The sequence below is a fragment of the Pinus tabuliformis genome, chromosome 3_1, assembly GCF_031772625.1.
Source record: "Pinus tabuliformis cultivar Carrire ecotype Pingquan chromosome 3_1, CPIR1, whole genome shotgun sequence".
In the NCBI taxonomy this organism is placed as follows: domain Eukaryota; kingdom Viridiplantae; phylum Streptophyta; class Pinopsida; order Pinales; family Pinaceae; genus Pinus; species Pinus tabuliformis.
In genome coordinates this window covers 516,106,647-516,128,625 of record NC_142301.1, presented here as the reverse complement: position 1 = coordinate 516,128,625, position 21,979 = coordinate 516,106,647, and the positions used below count along the sequence as shown (strand labels likewise).

Here is a 21,979-nt window from a genome sequence, read left to right as displayed (position 1 = left end):
TACTAAAAATATTCCAACATATTTTAGAAATTAAATAATTATTATCTATATAATAATTATGATTAATTAAATTAAAATTATAAAAACTCCATTCAAAATAAATATATCTATTAACATAAATATTTTGTGAATATAAAAATCTATAATCCACTTATTATATATAATTATGATTAATTAAATTAAAATTATAAAAACTCCATTCAAAATAAATATATCTATTAACATAAATATTTTGTGAATATAAAAATCTATAATCCACTTATTAATTCTTTATCGTTATTAAAAATATTTTAGAAATTAAATACATACTATCTATATAATAATAATTAATTAAATTAAAATTACAAAAATCCTATTCCAAAAACCTATCTATCTTTATCATTAAATTAAAATACCTATCTATCTTTATCATTAAATTAAAATTCTAAAAACTAATAAATATCAATATCAGTCCCCCATTATAAAAAAATAAATAAATAAGCAAACTTATTTACATGAAATTTTACACAATTGACACAGTAGAGTAATTAATACTCTATCTCAGACGATGTCTGATTGGAGTAAATTCAATTCTATTTATTCCATTTTGTAATTAAAATTCAATCAATTGGCTTTTGATAATACACCGCAGTTACAAAGAAAGATGAAAGGGGCTACGAATGAGAACCACACACGTCCTCACAACAAACATGTTCCAGGTCTGCTTCATCCAATCGATCGCTGAAAATCCTAGCCTCCATTACACACCTGTTCTTCACAGATCCCACCAAACCCATCGAAGACAGATCTCTGTGCGCAACCCATTGCGAATCCACGATCCCCATTCGCTCAAACGCATCCTTATCTCCGCTCCCTCGCCCGCCCACGCACCTGTGGAAGTTGAAATCCATTCCCCAACCGTGTACCAAATCGTTCTGTATCATCTTCCACACGCACTCCCACGCCTCCCTGGAAAACACAGGTGCCATCATCTCCACGAAGGCCGCGCAAGGCGGCAGAAGCGGATCCCGGCACCGGCCACCTCCGCCACGCTTGTTAGCGTACGGCACCTCCGCCATCCGGTGGACCTCCACATCCCGCCTCCGCTTCGTCACCACCCACGTCAGACCTTTGCTGCCCGGGTCCATCGCGGGCTGCGATATCTCCAGCCCGTGCCTCTGCACGACCCTCACGTACTCCTCTGCCTCGAAGTTCTCCAGCCCCAGGTCCTCGTCCCACACGAAAATATAATCGTACGGCGCCACCGCGTCTGGGTGGAGGAAGCGCTTGGCGAACCACCACTTGCTCTGCCCGGGAGCAGACACATGTATGGCCTGCCTCGACCACTCGAATTCATCCCACTCGCTGGCCTTCCCGTCGTAGTGGAAAAGCATCACCGTGAAATTCCCGGAAAACTTTTTAACGGCTCTGTCGATACCGTCTTTCTGCTGAACGCCGACCGTGAAGGTGACCAGATACCTGGGCTTCCACGGCAAGTCCTCGCTGGGTTCTCCCCACAGCCTGCGCATATACAGATCCGTTTGTAGAACTGAGATGCCCGGAGGCAGTCCCAGCGCCGCTAAGCTGCTGTTTCTGCTATTTCTAGCAATGGAAGAAGATTCAATAGCAGCGTTGCAGCGGCCACAAATACAATTTTTATCTGACGGGAGAGAACGGTAGGGTGTAAAATAGGCGGGGCGTGAAAATAGAATGCTCTGGCGCACATCGGGCCACAGAATTCCCAGCAAGTATCCGAACGCTATTCCAATGATAGTATATCTGGCGCGCTTCATTGCGATCGCATTCGACTGCACTGCGGGTCTCTCATCTCTAAATTCTTCTAAAACGTAAGCCAGACAGCTTGCTGCCTGTTGCCTCCTTCCACGCTGCAAGAAACGTGCCAGCCAGACAGCCGGACTTTGATAATGTTACGCCACTTGAAAAAAAAAATCAAAAAATCAGACAGAGTCTTATTCGACGGCATTATTTTAAGTGTAAAAAGGATGATGGGATGAAACATGTTCTTGAAAGGAAAAAGCGAACTGAAAACTTCGAGGAGGGTTGTGAGGTTGGTTTTTTTTTTTTTTTTTTTTTCTTTTTCTTTCCGATTTTTTGTTTTCGTTTTTAATTTAGTAATAAAATTGGGAAAGGAATTGCGGTTTTTTTGTTATTTAAAATTTATTTGGAACATATAAATTTATTAAAAAAACTAAATCTTTATATTATTGATATATTGTAAAATATACAAAGTCAAATTTGTATTTATAATAAATCTTTTTCCTTTTTTAACAAAATTAATCCCAAAAAATCTAGTCTAAGTCTTCTCTATTTTATAATTATTAAATTTATAGTCCCTACACGACAAAACCATCACCATCATTATAATTTTATAATTAAACCTTGAGAAGTGGCCATTGCAAACTTCTTTTCTTGATTCTTTTGTGAACGATACGTCACTTGAACCGTACATCATTACCAAACCAATGTTATGTTTATCATAATAAAAGTTCATTTTTTGGGTTTTTAACAAATTAAAAGAAATGATTATGTGTTAAATAATCCACACGTACTTGGTGAAAGTACACAACATGACCAACCAATCTAGTTTCCACTTTTGTGAACTTTATCCATACTTCTCACTTATGTGAAGCTTATCGTTATGAAATGAGAGGGCCCATTTTGTTGGTGGAAGCACACAATTTGATACACAAAGATAGTTCTAATGTCACTTTTATCATTATGTAGGTAGAATTTATCTTTTTTTTGGCTAGGAGTAACTTCATTTGGCAGAAAAACTGATTCGTATTATTCCATCAGGTATGTTATTGTTATATACAAAAGGGTGTGACTGTTCAGTTCATCTCCTGATGACTGTTCACATTCCTAATTTAATTATTTACATGAATTCACCTAATCGTGAGGATTAGGTGTCAACATTCCCCCCTTAATCTGAAGGAATGTTGGTGAGTCCAAGCATCATTCTGAATCTTTCAAGCTTTTCTCTTCCAATCGCTTTGGTGAAGATGTCTGCAATTTGCTCATTTGTGGAACAATGACGGAGATGGATTGTTTTGGCCTCAACATGATGTCGGATCAGATGATATTTAGTATTGATGTGCTTTGTTCGATCATGGAACTTTGGGTTCTTGGCCAACTTTATTGCAGAGGTGTTGTCAATCATGAGTGGAGTTGATTTTACTTGTTTTACCTGCAAATCTTCAAGAATTTTCCTGAGCCACACAATTTCTTTTGTCGCTTCAGCTGCTGCCACGTATTCTGCTTTTGTTGTGGAATCTGTTGGAACTGATTGTTTGCATGATCTCCAGGAGACAGCTCCTGATCCAAGACTCATAACATATCCTAAAGTAGATACCCCAGTTTCTTTGTCTCCATCGAAGTCTGAATCAGAGTATCCGATTAAACTGAAGTCATTCACCTGTGTGTACTTGATTCCAAAGTCTTGAGTTCCCTTCAAGTACTTTAGAACTCTTTTTGCAGCAGATCAATGTCCCTCACAAGGTTTTTGCATAAACCTGGAGAGGATTCCAACAGCAAATGAAATGTCTGGTCTGGTGGTAGTTAGGTAGTTGAGACTTCCTACAAGCTGTCTATACTTTGTTGCACCCTCAAATTCCTTTCCTTCAATAGATGTGAGCTTCAAGTTTTGTTCCATTGGAGTAGTAAGACGATTGCACTCTGTCATGCCAAACCTGTTCAACAAATCTCCAATGTATTTCTTTTGAAAAAGAAATATGGACTTTGGATGTTGGGTTACTTCAATGCCAAGATAGTAATGAACATAGCCCAAATCAGTGATTTCAAAACTTTTTCCCAATTCCTTCTTTATGGATGCAATGTAGCTTTCATTGTTCCCTGTCATTAAAAGATCATCTACATATACCACAAGATATACAACTGTTTTGCCAACTTTCTTGACAAATAAAGTTGTATCATCAAGATCAAAATGATTGAAATTGAGTTTAAGAAGATGCTCAGTTAGTTTTTCATACCAGACTCGCGGTGCTTGTTTGAGGCCATACAAGGACTTCACAAGTTTGCATACTTTATGTTCATGTCCTTTCACAGCAAATCCTTCAGGCTGGGACATCAAATTATTCTCTTTTAGATCTCCATTCAAGAAGGCAGTTTTTACATCTATTTGATGGACTTTCCAACCGTTTTGAGCTGCTAGTGCAAAGAGTGTCTGGATGGTGGCCCATTTTGCTGTGGGGGCAAAAGTTTCCTCATAATCGACCCCTTCCTTCTGTGCAAAACCTTTTTCCACAAGCCTAGCTTTATGCTTGTCAAGTGAGCCATCAGCTTTGTACTTGTTCTTGTAGACCCACTTGCAGCCAATTGGTTTGGTTCCAAATAGAGGATCAACTAGCTTCCAAGTGCCGTTCTTTATGAGGGAATCATACTCCTTTTGCATCGCTTCTTTCCATTCATCATGAGAAGCAGCTTCTTTAAAGGAAGTTGGTTCAAAATCTGTAGACAAGTTCAATTCACAATCATAAGAAACATCCATATCAACAGGTGAATTAGAGTCATCTACATCACCTCCATTTTGTCGGTTTGAATTTCTGGTTCCTGTTTTTCCAATTTTATCAGGATGAACACTTTTAAGTGTCTTCGTCAGCCACTTTGGGGGACCTTTCTAAGATGGTCCAGGCTGCTCTGTTGATTGATTTGGGACTGAATCAAGATTGAGTCTCCCAATTCTATCAATTACATCACTTAAATCATCATCCATTGTTGGAGTTTCATGCGGGGGAGATTGTTCTTCAGAAGAAGATTCCACATGTTGATCTAGTATAGGAATCCCCCCTTCAAGATGTGGAATCTGATTATCAAATTCTTGAAATGATTTTGCTTTTGCAATCTATCCAAGCGATCAAGTTGTCGCTCAACAACATTGTCAGTTTTGGATGATTCAAGAAAAATTACATCTCTAGATACAACAAACTTTTTATTTACTTCATCATAGAGGCGGTATGCTTTGGAGGTGTTTGAATACCCCAGGAAGATACACTTACGACTTCTAGCACCAAGTTTGTTTCTATGTACCTTTGGTATCAAAGCATAACAGGTGGAACCAAAGACCCTGAGATGTTTTACCGAAGGAACATGTCCATACCACAATTCATAAGGAGTCTTGTTTCTTATAGCATTAGATGGACATCTATTCTTTATATATGCAGCACATAGAACAGCATCAGCCCAAAACATTATCTTTACATTTTTGAAGAAAAGCATGGATTGTACCATATTTAAGATTGTTCTATTCATTCTTTCAGCTACACCATTCTGTTGGGGATTATAAGGCACAGTTGTTTGATGTTTGATCCCATGTTGGCGAAGATAGTTTTCAAATTCATTTTATGTGTATTCTTTTCCATTATCAGTGCAAATAGACCCAATATGAGATTGTGCATCATTTTCAATCCATTTATGAAAATTCTTGAATGTTTGAAAAGCATCAGATTTGTTCTTCAATAAATAAACCCAACACATTCTGGTGTAGTCATCAATAACTGTCATGATATATTTATTTCCATTTGCAGAAGGAACAGGCATTGGACCACATAAATCTGAATGAATAAGTTCAAGCTTCCTATGTGCTCTTGAATGTGAATCATGAAAAGACTGTTTGCTATGCTTTCCTAGAATGCAAGCATTACATTGCTTAAGTTTTCTAGGAATTGTAGGCAAACCAACAACACCATTTTTCTTCAATAAGCGAAGACTGTCATAGTCCAAATGTCCAAATCTATCATGCCATAATAAACTTGATGGAATTATACCTTCCTCATGATGAGAATTGTATGAGAAATGTTGTGCATGAGCAGAGGTTCCTTGCAGTTTGAGAAGCCTTTCTTCTTCTATTCCCCTCATGACAAGTGAGTGGTCATATGCTTTTCTTACCTCAAGCTTGCCATCAAACATATGAATGGAGTGACCTTGCTGGCGGATGTGGACCAAGGACAGCAAGTTTCTCTTGAGCTGTGGGAGATATAAAACATGATCCAGAAGAAAGTCTGGAAGACCAGGCAGTTTAAGCCTGATTGTGCCAAGCCCTGATGGCTTGATTTTTGATTGATATGCAAAGTATACTGCTCCATCAACATTGTCAATGAAATCTTCAAAAAAATCTTTTCTATGAGTCATGTGACAGGTTGCTCTTGAATCAAGCAACCAATCATTTTTCCAAGAAGCAAGTAAAGCATTAAACAAATCTTCATTTACTCCAATGTTACATTGTGCCTCAACATAGTGAGCAGATTCAGGTGCTTTACCTTTGTCTGTATCATCAGTTTTACCTTTCTGTTGATTTATTTTCTGCTCAATTTTTTCCCATGGTAGCTTGCATGTAGAGGCATCATGTGATCCATTTATTTTGCAGCGAATGCAGTGCAGATCTGCCTTTTCTCCTTGAGAATGTCTGCCCCCCTGCCTCTGAAATATCTTCCTCTTCCTCTTCGTCCACCTCTTCCTCTTGTAGAATCTTGAGCAAGATGCTTTTCTTTATGAGCAAGGCACACAGTCTCTTCAGAAGATTCAGGGGTTGTCTTCTTTCCAAAAGCTTTCTGTCTTTCAGCAAACTTTTTCACAAGAGAGTCAAAGGTTATATCTTTGAGATTTCCATTTGCTTGCAAAGACTCAAGATAATTGGAGTAAGTAGGATAGAGTGCCTTGAGAAAATCAATAAGAGGGATATCCAGCTCAACCATAGTGGAATTGATATCATGCATTATAGGCTTTACTTCAAATGCAAGAGCAAGAGGATCATTATTTTGCAGTTCAAGAGTGAAGAGTTTAATCATGCATTGAACAACTTCAAGTGCAGAATGTGAGTCATAGAGTTCTTTCAGCTTTTGTAAGGCTTCAAAGGTAGTTGAATATGACGAAATATGATGACTCGCCTCTTCATTTACAGATGCTGCGATTAATGCATAAGCTTTGCTGTTCTTGTTTTCCCAAATGATGAGCTCTTTGTCTGAGGTAGGCTGTACTGGGTCATTGTCTCCTTCTCCGACACACACTCCTTTCCACAACTCATTGAAAATGAGGGTGTGTTTTATCATCCTTGACCATTCAGGATAGTTCTCCTTGCCAGTGAGAACTATTCCCACCATAGATATGATTGAATGCATTGTAAAATCCAAGAGCTGTAAAAATACTTCTGCTGCTAAAAGAAAATTGATTCTGATATCAAAATGTAATCTGGCCTCAAACAATATATTAAACACAGTCAAACGCAGGAGCGTTAACTATCTTAGTCACTTTGAAAACAACTTTATGAAAACAACACTATGGTAGCCCAAACAACACTATGGTATAATACATATGTATGTATTCTCAAGCATTATACCTCGCTGCCCTAAAAGTCTTCACTGCATATAATATTTTAATGCATTGTATTTTAACACCATTCAAACATTAACGGGATTCAAACCCGTGACCTATACAATACAAACTTCACAACTTTACCAATACACCATCGGTGTTTGTCCTCGGAGTCCAAGTGGTTGTTTAATAAAATGACACATAATATGGCACGAGTTCGATCAACCGGAACACAACATCTTGAAAATCAAAGGCGCTACTTTACAGTACCCCATCGGTATCCATGTCCACGCATGCCTCCAGACATACTGCGCCGAGGGTTTGCGGGATTTGAAAACCGTTCAGCAATCTTCCAGCTGAGATCTGTCTATTGATATAGACCTGGACTTAACACTCATTCTGGTGACATTCATAGAAGCGCAGAGAGCGAAGCCGAATCAGACAGAGGAACATGGAGAGTCAAGGGCAAATGTCGTCCTCCTACCAACGCTTCCCAACAATCAAAATTCGAGAATTGAAGGATGATTACATGAAGTTCGAGCTGAGGAACACGGACCCCTCCATCGCCAACGCCCTTCGCAGGGTGATTATTGGAGAAGTACCCACCATCGCCATAGACCTTGTCGAAATCGAGAGCAACACCTCGGTCCTCAACGACGAGTTTCTTGTGCACAGGCTTGGTTTGATTCCCCCAAGGGATTGATTTTTATGTATCTGTTGATACACAAAAGGTAAAAAAAACGTTGTCAAATGCTCCAGAAACAGTTTCCTCGAACAGCTAGAACAAGGCGGAATGGTCGCTGGGAATGGTCACTGTAGTGGGTAAGCCTTGGCAGATTAGAGCCAACAATTTGGAATATGGACAGACCAGCGTTATGTGTTAGAGTCGGTCTGGTCAGCCCTCTGTCAGAGATCAAAACTCTTTGTGCATTTCAATTTTAGGTGTCCCGCTCCATTCACTCAGCTGCATTTTGCTAGGGGCATGCCATGATCTGACAGAGAAAGTCATGCTAATCATTTTCCCTCGTGTCTGGCTCCTGCTGGCTCAGGTCTTTGTCCATAATCACTGAAGTTCATGACAGTCTAGGTTTGGTCCTTTACAGAACAAAGTCATTTTTATGATTGGGTCTAGGAATTCATCAATTTGGTCTTTAAAAACATGTCCAGAACAAGCCATGAAGGCCAGAGGGAGGCCCTTATACAACTATGGTTCAGAGAGCTTCATCGTCACTTGGATAGACATCGACTCTTCTTCAAAACTCTGTTTTGAAGAAAAGTCAAACAAGGTCATTTATGACAAAATTTTCCAAAAAATCACCAGTTGACTTTTCAGATGTAGTTATGATTTACATGGCCAAATGCTCTGTCATACAGTCCCTGCAAAGAGGTGCCGAAAATTTCATCTTTTGAGCCAAAATGTCAAAGGGAAAGTGAAAATCAGTGTGTTTAAAGGTCAATGAAAAAGTGCAAAACACAACATTAGAAAAGGGGTTTTCAAAGAGGCAAAAATCAAACCCATCTCCTCCAAGGCTATAAATACATGTTTTGACCCAAATCAAAGGCATTGTGCTCTTGCAAGACTTGGAGAAAGCATTTCAAAGGTGTGAGTGTGAGGTTGGAGAGGTTTGAGTGAGCGGAAGCAGGTTTTGGGAGCGCGCGACGCATATAACCAGGGGCGCGGCACACACGCAGCTAGCCCGCTGTTGAAAGATTGCACAGGCGCGGCACATACAAGGTGCACGGTGCATACAAGGCGCGCGGTGCACTGGGAATTGTGCACGGCGCACACAGTCCAACGACCAAGGAACAGTGCCAAACCAATTCAAACTTTGGTGAAGGCTATCAAATTGAGAGGTAAGCCTTATGACATAACCTGCTCATCAAATTTTGTCAAGGATATGGTGTTTGTGAAGAGGTTTGAATGTCACCAAAAATGCATAATGTCAACCATGTGAAAATGACCAAGAAAATGATGGATGGGGTTGTAAATTTGTGTTGATATTACCAAGGTTTCACTCCACTCACTTATTCCCCTCACTTATCATTTTCCCCATCCTCCCTTGTCATTTTTTCTAAACCCCTGCCCTAAGTCACTACCAAACCCTCTCCCTATTCCTCCACTATTTGGTTAACTCAAAGTCACCATGAAATCAGCTCATTGTGCAAGCCAAGCTGTGGGAGAGGGGTGCATGGTCAAAGAGTCGAAAAGGCAAAAGATTAGGAAAAATTTGGGTGTTTTCATAGCGCGCGGCGCACACACCAAAGAGTGTGGCACACTCATTCTGCGCGGTGCACACAGGGCCCGCCCACTGTGTAAATATAACACTGGTGCGGCGCATACCTGGCGCGTGGCACATTGGGCAGAGCACGTGGCACATAGAGATATAAAGCCCAAAAACTATTCAATCTGCCTAAAAAGTTTTGAATGCTCACCAAATTTGAAAGGTAGGCCACCTACCTCAGTTCTTGCATCAAAACTTGAAAGGGATGGCATGGTGGTAGGGGTATAAATCAAGTGCAAACATTTTTATAAAGCCAACAAAAGAGAAAACAAAGAAATCATGATCCTAGGGTTTATGCTACAGTGACAAAGCTGCCAATATGTTTCAAACCCTACCCCATCAACCCCATACCCAAACTACCCCTAAATCCCTGATAAATCTCTCCCTTTAAACCCCTATTCCTATTTCATCATTCCCCTCCTAATACTCCCTGTTTTATTGTCCCCTTGGCGGCAGATTTTCAGAGCAGCTACCAGCTTCATTGAAATTCAAGGGAAACATAAAACTCAGGGTACAAACAGAAGTAATGGCATCCGAAGTTTCATCAGAGTATGAGGAGGAGACCCACAGTGACACAACTTCAGGAGAAAGGGCCCAAAGGAGACATCACTGGAGTGGCAGACATCTTAGAGACGAACCAAACACCCTCACCGAGTTGCAGGCATGCCCTCTTGCTATGTCTTGTTTCCAGCACTTAGCATGTTTCGAATTTTGACAGAGGGTGGCAAATGTCAGAGTGCATCATGAGTTGGCCCATATTTTTGCACTTCACCTACATGGAGGACAGTCTATCTTGGTTGGGGTCACTTTCACATTGACACCCGAGACCATATCAGTGGCAACAGGCATACCAAACATTGGAGAGCAGTGGCACAAGAAGAAGAAGGTAGAAAGACATCATTATGAGCCTTACATCAAAGACAGCTATTTGAGCCACCTCACGAGAGTTTTTCCATTCAGATTTCTGAAAGATGAGTATGCCCCACTCATGAAATTAATCATGAAATACTTCAGTTGCGAGGGGAGGTTTTCTCGCCTTTATGCATACCACATCAGGCTGCTCATGCACTTTACCAGGGTACGGATGATGAGCCTCCCATTTTTCATTTGCGGGAACATAGAGAGGATGAGAAATTTCATGCAGCACAAGACCCCTCGACAGCAGCTCAACAGTGTTTATCACTTTGCCCTTATCCGGATTTTGGTGGACCATCAGTTGGGATTGCAGGGTATTGCTTGGGAGGACTTCATTTCCCGTGACTTCTTCAGTGCTCCACAGGTAGTATCAGAGGCAGAGCATGAGATAGGGGGTCCATCACATCAGGATGAGTGCCATGAGACTGCTACCATGCCAATATACATCACCTATCAGAAAGGCAGTAGACCTTTGTTTGCAGCAGCAAAGCGAGTGTTATCTCCACCCGGGGTGGAAGGGGCCTCGCTTCCGACATCAGCATCACAGGAGCAGGGTAGAGGTAAGGAGCCAGTGCATGATGAGGGGCCTTCAGGTGAGCCATCAGGTGAACAAGAGACAGAATTCGTTCTCCTTCAGGATGATGAGACAGATGCAGAACCTACAAATGCAGAGCTTGGAGAGATCATCCAGGAGCAGCAATCAGTGATTGAGAACTTATCCCTGGACTTGGAGAGGGCCAAGTGGAATGTGAAGTATCTGGAGCAGAGGAACAAGCAACTTGAGGATCGGCTAGCTGAGATAGAGTTGCAAATGATCAAGGAAAACTGGCAACACATCATGGCAACACAAGGTAGACCTATGGAGCAAAGAGATGAGGACCGGGAGTATGTGTTAGAGAAAGTGAACGTTCACTTGGAGCAACAGTTGGATAAGGCGAATAGGGAAAAAGACATGCTGAGGCACATGAATCACCACTACATGGCCCGAAACATGAGCTCCAAAGCAAGAATTAGAAGCCTAAAGGCAAAATTGAGCAAAGCAACAAAAGAGGCAAAGGAGGCAAAGGAGCAAGATAGGCTTCGAATCTTGGCTGAGGCTTCCTTGGCACAGCATAGCACTTCATAGGGAACATCCAGCCCAAATTTCAAAAAATTTGGGGAAATTTTGGTCACTTGGTAATTTTTTGGGTAAAAAACAGGGATTTCCTCCCTGTGCGTCGCGCCACTGGTGCGACGCTAAAATTCTAGGGCTCCAATTGAGAAATGGCTTGCAGATTTGGATTCAGCATCGAAAATTACGACTACTGGTGTCCGAGAAAGATATTTGGGCAAGATTTGGGTCTCCTAAAGGTCAAAAAACACCCAAAAATGGCCTCTCTGCCACTTTTTTGACACACAGAAAGCAGTCTTGGGAGAATGGAGATTTGGAGGAGCAAATGAGCACCAAATCTGAAAATTCTAGTTGGGTTAGAAAATAGACAGGACAATATTTCTAGCAAGCCCACTTGGGCACATTTTTGACACCTGCAAGTGCCCCAAAGCAGGTCCCAAAGTAGCATGACGCACAGAAAAATGGCGCGGTGCACAGAGGAAAAAATTGCCAATTTGCTTCCGTTTCACGAAATTTCAGGTCGCGACTTCTCCAAGTGGGCCCGCTCATCTACACTTCGGTTTTTTGGCACCAAAGGCGGCATTTAAAGAGCTTTTTCTCCAGATGGGCTTCTATCCAAGTGGTGAAGGAAGGAAAACGGTCACCCAAAGCCAAATGTCATATTTGCAACACTGCACCTGTAGCTGATGGTTGGCTCTCCATCTCCATTTCACAATGATTCGAGTAACTCCCCAACCCTTGGGCATTCTATCTCTTCCTCACACATTCTATATATTTTATGCAAGTTATTTGCAAAGCGTTGGTTGGCTTGTAACTTCTGGGAGACTGTGGGAAAGAAACTCTGTTTCTTCACTGTGTATTTTTGATAGAGAATTAATGAAAGGCAGCGGCTCTATTCATGAGATTCTTGTGGTTGTGAGTGTAGCAAATGTATTTCTTATGTGTTCATATGTATTTAGTTATGTTTCATAATTCATTTCATGCTCATTTCCAGTGAAATTTTCTGAGTAAGATTAAGTAGAATCCAATTTTTATTGCTCTGCCTGTGGGAAAATTTCATGTTCAATGTTATTCTTCTGTTGAAAAGGATTCATGTCACTATGCCCTTTTCACTTTCTTCAACAATCTATTCATGCCGTGTTACCTCAAACTAAATTGTTACATTTTCCGCTTACCTTGCCTCATAGAATAATTTGTGCCTTCATATTCAATTCTCTGTTCTTTGCTAAACGCCGATCCCATAACATCCCAGAAGCTCGGTCATTTCATAAAATTGTTTCCAGAATCCCTATTCACTTACTAGCCTAAGGTAAACATTGTATTGTAAGTCATCTCAGACCATTTTCGATCATTTATTCACTGAGCGTGACTCGGAGAGAGCCCTCTCCTACTCTGGTAGGGCTAGCTACCAGACTGAGCGTGGTTTGTGGTTACCCTAATTTTTTCCTTCCTTCAGCCTAAGGCAAATTTAGGTGCTAACATAGTGGCGACTCCACTGGGGAAGAAGTTGAAATCAAATTCCCTTGTTTCATAATAATTCTGAGCTTCCGGATGATGAGCTTAGGATTGGAAAGGCTGAGTAAGTTGGTTGTGTCCTGTAATTTTTCTCAATAGCACACTGGCTTCAAGGCGATATACCAGAGCCAATCCAGACCCAAATCCTCCTCATATTTACGAAATCCCCAATTTGATCCCAAGACTCCTTCGTCAAGAAAGCACCATAACTCCCGTGTTCAAATCCCATTCATGTCCCAACATTTTTGAGTATCTTGAAGAGCTTGAGTTTGACGAACGATTTGAGATATCACTGTTTGAGTCTAAATCCGAACGGGTTGTTGATTATATTGTCCCCAATCCACAATTTCTTGTAGACCTCGAAACCGAAAGAGCTAATAGGTTAATTGATAATTACATTGCAACACAGCCCCAAACTCCAATTGCAAGCCCCTTGCAAACTTTGCACACTCCTCTAACACCTCCAAAGCCAAATCCACCGAGAATGATGGCTGCCTGTTTCGCACCCCTTGTTCTGCCCCAAGTCCTAGATGACATGCCAATGGATTATCAAAGTAAAATCCCATTTTTTGATGGCACTCCTAACAACATTACTGCTCAGCAACATGTAGACAAAATGGCAGACTTTTATGAACTTCATGAGATTAATGTAGAGAACGTGGAAATGAGGCTTTTTGTACAGACATTTGCAGGTGATGTGAGGAAATGGTTCAGAGGTTTGACGGTTGCAAGCATCACTACCTTGGCTGAACTACAAAGAAAATTTTTGAACCGGTGGGAAGTGAAAAGGAATCCCCTTCAAATTCTAGCCGAATATGAACAAATCAAACGAAATGCTAGTGAGTCGGTCCAAGACTATTGTGTTAGATTTAATGCAGTCTATAACGAAATTCCAGATCATCTAAAGCCACCTGTGGGACTAGTAATGATGAAGTTTCCAGATGGTTTTGATGCTGACATGGCATACCAATTAAGAGAGAGAGAACTGGCCACATTGGAAGACATGTAGAAAATTGTGGTCAGCATTGAGGCAAATCTGTTATCCAAAAGAGCTAGATCGAAAGCAGAGAAGAAAACCACTGTAAAAGAAGAATCTTCTTCAATGGATCAACTTCTCAAAAAGGTAGAGAAGACGCTTGAAAGGGTAAAACTTGACAAGCCAGAGCCATAAGTTAGGAATCCTAACTTTCGTGGCCAACAACAACCACAATATAGAATAAGACAGAGAGATCAACAAACTCAAGAGTAGACAGCACAACAGCTGGTACAAACACCTTTGCAGCAGAATTTTGTGCATGGATCGGAGTCAGATGAGGACGGGAATGTAATAGGCGAAGAAAACCACCTCTTTACTCTAGATTAGCTACCTACTTACATTACTGAAGAGGAAGAATGTGCAGTGAATTCAGCTGCACACCAAGACACTGATTTTATTCTAGCTAGCAACATCGTGTTGGAAGAAGAATCTGAAGAATATCAAAGGGGGTATATGAATGCTCTATCCACACAACAGTAGCAATATTCACTTAGAAACAGAGATGTGCCGACCAAACCAATTCAGAAAAGGAAGGAGGTTGAAACAACAAGAAATGATTCATCAGCTACACAAAGAAAAGGAAAGGAGGCAGTTGGTCCGGAGAGCAGCAAATCAAAAATAACAGAACAATCACAGCACCCAGCCACATCAAAAGAAAAGGAAAGGAAAGAGATCCAAGTCAAAGAGGTAGAAAAAACTCCCACCTTTAGCCTAGAGAATGAGATTTCTAAGTTAAAGGTATCCATCCCCTTGACTGAAATAATGAAGAACAACAGTTATCGAGGACAAATTTCTAAAATGTTGAATTTGGACCCAATGTTCGACATGGTAAATGTAGAAGATGATCAGCCCGAAATGATTTTTGGACCAACATCCAATGGTGAGTCTCCTGATAGCGATTTGCCACCTTTCTATATCAGTTTATGATTGCATGATTTTGTGTTACACACTGCCATGTTCGATTCCAGAGCTTCTCACAATCTCATGCCCAAAGCTATCATGGACAAGCTTGGTCTGGACATCACCCAGCAATATCATGATCTCTATTCATTCGATTCCAGCAAAGTAAGATGTATAAGACTCATCAAAGACTTAGTTGTGAGTTTGGATCAGCTTCCTATGAAAAATGTACTGATGGATGTGGTGGTAACAAATATTCCTCCAAGGTTTGGCATGCTTCTTTCCAGGTCTTGGGTAGCGAAATTGAAAGGGACACTACAACTGAATTTATCCTATGCAACAATCCCGGTGTTTGGAAAAATGAGGAAGTTATATTGGGAACAAAAAATGAAATATATGATCACAAGCAAGGAGAAACCTATAAATCATCCTATTAACTATGTACATACAGATTTAGAGTCTTTTGTTTTGTTTTCAGATAGTTTAAATGAGATAGATAGTCAGATAGTAGAAGCAGATGAAATTCCAGAAATAACAGAAAATTTCAGAGAAATTTTGAAGAAAGAAAGACAAGAAAAGCAGGAAAACGTTGGGAAATCCGCTGAAAGTGATGGACAACAAGTAGACAAAGCACGTCAAACAGATTTTCAGCACTTACAAGAGGAGGAAGAAGGCTTGTGGACCATGGATTTTGATGGAGCAGTGAGGAATGATGGTGCTGGAATTGGAATTTGGGTACGCAGTCCCTTCTCCGCCCCAAACAAAGTGCCTAGCAGCGTGAGGGTTTGCTCTTACAAGTTGGCCTTTGAATGTTCAAACAACGAAGCTGAATATGAAGCTCTGATTGCTGGCCTGAAGATTCTTAGAAAGCTGAATGCAAAGAGGATTTCAGTATATGGCGACTTCGAGTTGGTAATAAAACAGGTCACAGGTGAGTATCAAGCAAAACATCCTAGGATGCGGGCCTATCGTAATGCAGTTTTAGACATCTTGAAGTTATTTTCAGAATACACCTTGACATGTGTGCCACGTATACAAAATATTATTGCTGATGCTCTTGCCAAGGTAGCGAGCAGCTTGAAGATCCCCATGAACTCCAGCAATAAATTTGAAATCCATGTCAAGCATCTTCCAACCATTCCAGACAATTAGCGATATTAGCAAGTGTTTCAAGATGATGAGGAGATTAAGAATTTTCTGCTCAACAAAGGCAAGTTCAAAGAAACTTCAATTGATGTGGAAAACGATGAGGGCAAAGGGAATGGTACAGATGAAGTGCAAATCAATCAAATGGACGTATTACAGCTAAAGAATAACATCATTCCTAAAGGCTTGATACCTCTAGAGGAACTTTTTGATCAGGATGATGTAGCCTGCAAGCCAACATTGCAGCCAACGGAGAAAGGTATAGAAGAAGTCAACATCGGTACAACAACCAATCCAAAGTTGGTAAACTTGTCCAAATCATTACCGCCAAAGATCAAGGACAAATACATCAGTTTGATGGCTTCATTTGCAGATGTGTTTGCTTGGGAGTATTCTGATTTGAAAACCTATGATACAAATATTATTCAGCACACAATACCCATCAAGCCCAATCAAAAAACATTTAGACAAAAGCTGAGAAGGATAAATCCAAAGTTGTTGCCATCTATCGAAAAGGAGGTAAATAGGTTGTACAAGGCAGGTATCATTGTTCCTATCAAATTTTCAGATTGGATATCTAACTTAGTGCATGTACACAAGAAGACCGGTGAGATCTGCCTATGCATTGATTTCAGAAATCTAAATAAGGTCTCATTGAAGGACAACTATCCACTGCCCAAGATGGACCATATACTTCAGCGAGTAGTGGGGGCATCTCGTATGTCACTGCTTGATGGTTCTTCCAGACATAACCAAATTTCTTTCCATGAAGATGATAGAGACAAGACAACATTCACCACTCCATGGGGAACCTTTCACTACGCCAAAATGCCCTTCGGTTTAAAGAATGCAGGTGCCACATTTCAGCGGGCAATGGACTTGGCTTTTGTAAATGAGAAGGATGTGTTTTTGGTGGTGTACTTGGATGATTTGACGGTATTTTCCAAATCTGATGAAGAGCACATGCATCACCTAAAAATTGTCTTTCAAAAGTGCAGGAAATATGGTCTATCGCTGAATCCTAAGAAGAGCTTGTTCGCCATGGAGGAAGGCAAATTACTTGGGCACATCATTTCAAAGGATGGCATTTGTATAGACCCAGCACGTGTGCAAGCGATTCAGCAAATCGATCTGCCTAGGAACAAAAAGGAGGTACAATCATTCAACGGTAAAATGAATTTTCTGCGTCGCTTTGTGCCTAATCTTGCAGAACACTTGAGAGAAATGACCAACATGCTTAAGAAGGAAAGCCAAGTGAAATAGACAGAGGAGGCTATAAAATATTTCAACTTGGTCAAATTGGCCCTTTCTTCAGCTCCTGTTCTAGTAAGCCCGGACTACACTCAGGATTTCGTATTGTTTTCATTTGCTTCTAAGCACACTATGGCAGTGGTATTATTACAGAAGAGAGATGATCATGAAAGACCCATTGCATTCTTCAGCAGGGTTATAAGGGATGCAGCTTTAAAGTACAACATCATTGAGAAGCAGGCCCTGGCATTGGTGAAGGCATTGAAGGATTTCTGGGTATATATCCTACATTCTCACATTTTGGCCTATGTTCCTAATACTACTGTAAAAGATGTTTTAGTGCAGACCGATTTGGAAGGGAGAAGAGGCAAATGGATTGCAGCCTTGCTAGAATATGATGTGGAAATAAATCCTACAAATCTGGTCAAAGGACAAGGGTTGGCGAAGCTAATGATCGAATCAAACTTGCATGCCTTGGACATAATTCTGATCGCTGCCATGTCCAATGAGAATGAGGAAGGAACATCAATTCAGGTATCTGAAATGTTTGCTTTGTCCCCATGGTATTCAGATATAATATATGTGCTGAAAAATCTATCACCACCGCTTGGCATGACTAGAAACAAAGCGAGAAGACTCAAATTGAAGGCTGCCAAGTTTTTTATTTTGAATTCTGCACTATATTGGAAAGATCCCGGTGGCATTTTGTTAAATTTTTTGGTGGAAGAGGAGGCAAAGAAAGTCATGGAGGATTTCCACGGAGGAGAGTGTCGTGGTCATCTTTTTTGGAAGTCAACAGCAAACAAAATTTTGAGAGCAGGGTACTACTGGCCTACTTTGTTTGCTGATGTGCATAGGATGGTCAAGCGTTGTCATAAATGTCATATTTTCGAAGGAAAACAGAAATTACAGCCTTTTCCACTTAAGCCTATTGAAGTGAGAGCTCCCTTCCAGCAGTGGGGGTTGGATTTCATTGGGGAAATTCATCCTGCCTCTTCCGGACATCATAGATGGATCCTTACAGTGACAGACTATTTTACAAAATGGATTGAGGCAGCCCCTACCAGACAAGCCATAGACACGGTAATCATTTCATTTCTCGAAAATAACATCTTGTCTCACTTTGGTTGTCCAAACAAATTAATCACTGATAATGCAGCAGCTTTCAAATCGAAAAGGATGGTAGAATTTTGTCATAAATATCACATGATTTTGGGTCATTCAACTGCCTATCATCCGCAAGGCGATGGATTGGCGGAATCTTCAAATAAATCTTTGGTCAACATCATCAAGAAGCTGCTGGAAATAAATAAGAAGAGCTGGAACAAGAGGTTGGTCCATGCGCTTTGGGCAGATCGGATCAGTCAGAAAAAGTCTATTGGTATGTCACCGTTTGAGCTTGTTTATGGAGTTGACACAGTATTCCCCACCTCTCTTACTACCCCGGTGGTCAGACTTCTTCAAGAGGCTGGTAGTGAAGAGGATCCCATGCAGAGAAGGCTGAATCAAATGATCCACTTGCAACAAACAAGAGAAGAAGTTTTCAAGAACACATCCAAGTTGTAGGAGAAGATAAAGAAAATCTATGACAGAAAAGCAAAAGTAGATAAATTTCAGTTGGATGATGTGGTGCTGAAGTGGGATGCAAGGAATGAAGAGAAAGGCAAGCACGGAAAGTTCGAAAATCTTTGGAAAGGTCCTTTCAAAATTGCAGCATATAGGGGTCAGAATGCCTTTCTTCTGAAGGAAATGAACGGGCAAGATTGTCCTGGAGGGTCGATCAATGGTCAGCTGCTTAAGCGGTATCACTACTGATCTATTAATGTTGCTTCCACTGTCATTGTAAATACCATTTTTGTTTTAGTTTGGTTTCAGTCTGTAAAGTTAGTTTTTGAGTTATTTCAATGTCAAGTAGAGCCAATTTCCTGGTCATTTCAGTTTCATAAATAAGTCAGAGTCTTGTGCTGTTTATCAAAATGATGACTCCATAGCCCAATGGACAAAAGGCACTGTCTAGCTCCTCTAGAGATCTACTGTTCTTGGCACCTCCAAGGAGCTACCATTCCCCATTGGAGCCAATGTTAGAGTCGGTCTGGTCAGCCCTCCGTCAGAGATCAAAACTCTTTGTGCATTTCAATTTTAGGTGTCCCACTCCATTCACTCAGTTGCATTTCGCTAGGGGCATGCCATGATCTGACAGAGAAAGTCATGCTAATCATTTTCCCTCGTGTCTGGCTCCTGCTGGCTCAAGACTTTGTCCATAATCACTGAAGTTCATGACAGTCTAGGTCTGGTCCTTTACAGAACAAAGTCATTTTTATGATTGGGTCTAGGAATTCATCAATTTGGTCTTTGAAAACATGTCCAGAACAAGCCATGCAAGCCAGAGGGAGGCCCTTATACAACTATGGTTCAGAGAGCTTCATCATCATTTGGATAGACGTCGACTCTTCTTCAAAACTCTGTTTTGAAGAAAAGTCAAACAAGGTCATTTATGAAATTTTTTTCCAAAAAATCACCAGTTGACTTTTCAGATGCAGTTATGATTTACATGGCCAAATGCTCTGTCATACAGTCCCTGCAAAGAGGTGCCGAAAATTTCATCATTTGAGCCAAAATGTCAAAGGGAATGTGAAAATCAGTGTGTTTAAAGGTCAATGAAAAAGTGCAAAACACAACATTAGAAAAGGGGTTTTCGAAGAGGCAAAAATCAAACCCATCTCCTACAAGGCTATAAATACATGTTTTGACCCAAATCAAAGGCATTGTGCTCTTTGAAGACTTGGAGAAAGCATTTCAAAGGTGTGAGTGTGAGGTTGGAGAGGTTTGAGTGAGCGGAAGCAGGTTTTGGGAGCACGCGACGCATATAACCAGGGGCGTAGCGCACTCACCGGGCACGGCGCACACACAGCCAGCCCGCCATTGAAAGATTGCACAGGCGCGACGCATACAAGGCACGCGGCGCACTGGGAATTGCGCGCGGCGCACACAGTCCAACGACCAAGGAACAGTGCCAAACCACTTCAAACTTTGGTGAAGGCTATCAAATTGAGAGGTAAGCCTTATGACATCACCTGCTCATCAAATTTTGTCAAGGATATGGTGTTTGTGAAGAGGTTTGAATGTCACCCAAAATGCATAATGTCAACCATGTGAAAATCACCAAGAAAACGATGGATGGGGTTGTAAATTTGTGTTGATATTGCCAAGGTTTCACTCCACTCACCTATTCCCCTCACCTATCATTTTCCCCATCCTCCCTTGTCATTTTTCCTAAACCCCTGCCCTAAGTCACTACCAAACCCTCTCCCTATTCCTCCACTATTTGGTTAACTCAAAGTCACCACGAAATCAGCTCATTGTGCAAGCCAAGCTGTGGGAGAGGGGTTCATGGTCAAAGAGTTGAAAATGCAAAAGATTAGGAAAAATTTGGGTGTTTTCATAGCACACGGCGCACACACCAAAGAGCACGGTGCACTCATTGTGCGCGGTGCACACAGGGCCCGCCCACTGTGTAAATATAACACTGGCGCGACGCATACCCAACGCGTGGCGCACTGGGCAGAGCACGCGGCGCACAGAGATATAAAGCCCAAAAACTATTCAATCTGCCTAAAAACTTTTGAATGCTCACCAAATTTGAAAGGTAGGCCACCTACCTCAGTTCTTGCATCAAAACTTGAAAGGGATGGCATGGTGGTAGGGGTATAAATCAAGTGCAAACATTTTTATAAAGCCAACAAAAGAGAAAACAAAGAAATCATGATCCTAGGGTTTATGCTACAGTGACAAAGCTGCCAATATGTTTTAAACCCTACCCCATCAACCCCATACCCAAACTACCCCTAAATCCCTGATAAATCTCTCCCTTTAAACCCTTATTCCTATTTCATCATTCCCTTCCTAATACTCCCTGTTTTATTGTCCCCTTGGCGGCAGATTTTCAGATCAGCTACCAGCTTCATTGAAATTCAAGGGCAACATAAAAATCAGGGTACAAACAGCAGTAATGGCATCCAAAGTTTCATCAGAGTATGAGGAGGAGACCCACAGTGACACAGCTTCGGGAGAAAGGGCCCAAAGGAGACATCACCGGAGTGGCAGACATCTTAGAGATGAACCAAACACCCTCACTGAGTTGCAGGCATGCCCTCTTGCTATGTCTTGTTTCCAGCACTTAGCATGTTTCGAATTTTGTCAGAGGGTGGAAAATGTTAGAGTGCATCATGAGTTGGCCCATCTTTTTGCACTTCACCTACATGGAGGACAGTCTATCTTGGCTGGGGTCACTTTCACATTGACACCCGAGACCATATCAGTGGCAACAGGCATACCAAACATTGGAGAGCAGTGGCACAAGAAGAAGAAGGTAGAAAGACATCATTATGAGCCTTACATCAAAGATAGCTATTTGAGCCACCTCACGAGAGTTTTTCCATTCAGATTTCTGAAAGATGAGTATGCCCCGCTCATGAAATTAATCATGAAATACTTCAG

The 21,979-nt window shown here is 41.1% G+C and overlaps 1 protein-coding gene across 1 annotated transcript; it reads right to left on the bottom strand.

Moving 5' to 3' along the window:
• Window positions 1-524: 524 nt before the first annotated feature.
• LOC149188084 (uncharacterized) lies at window positions 525-1,948 on the bottom strand. The gene has a single exon (XM_089411561.1). It carries the CDS (start codon window positions 1,770-1,772, stop codon window positions 654-656), a length of 1,119 nt encoding a protein of 372 aa, XP_089267687.1. The 5' UTR covers window positions 1,773-1,948; the 3' UTR covers window positions 525-653.
• Window positions 1,949-21,979: the final 20,031 nt, after the last annotated feature.

Coding starts and splice junctions, on each gene's coding strand:
- LOC149188084 (XM_089411561.1), bottom strand. CDS start 1,772: ATGAAGCGCGCCAGATATACTATCATTGGAATAGCGTTCGGATACTTG.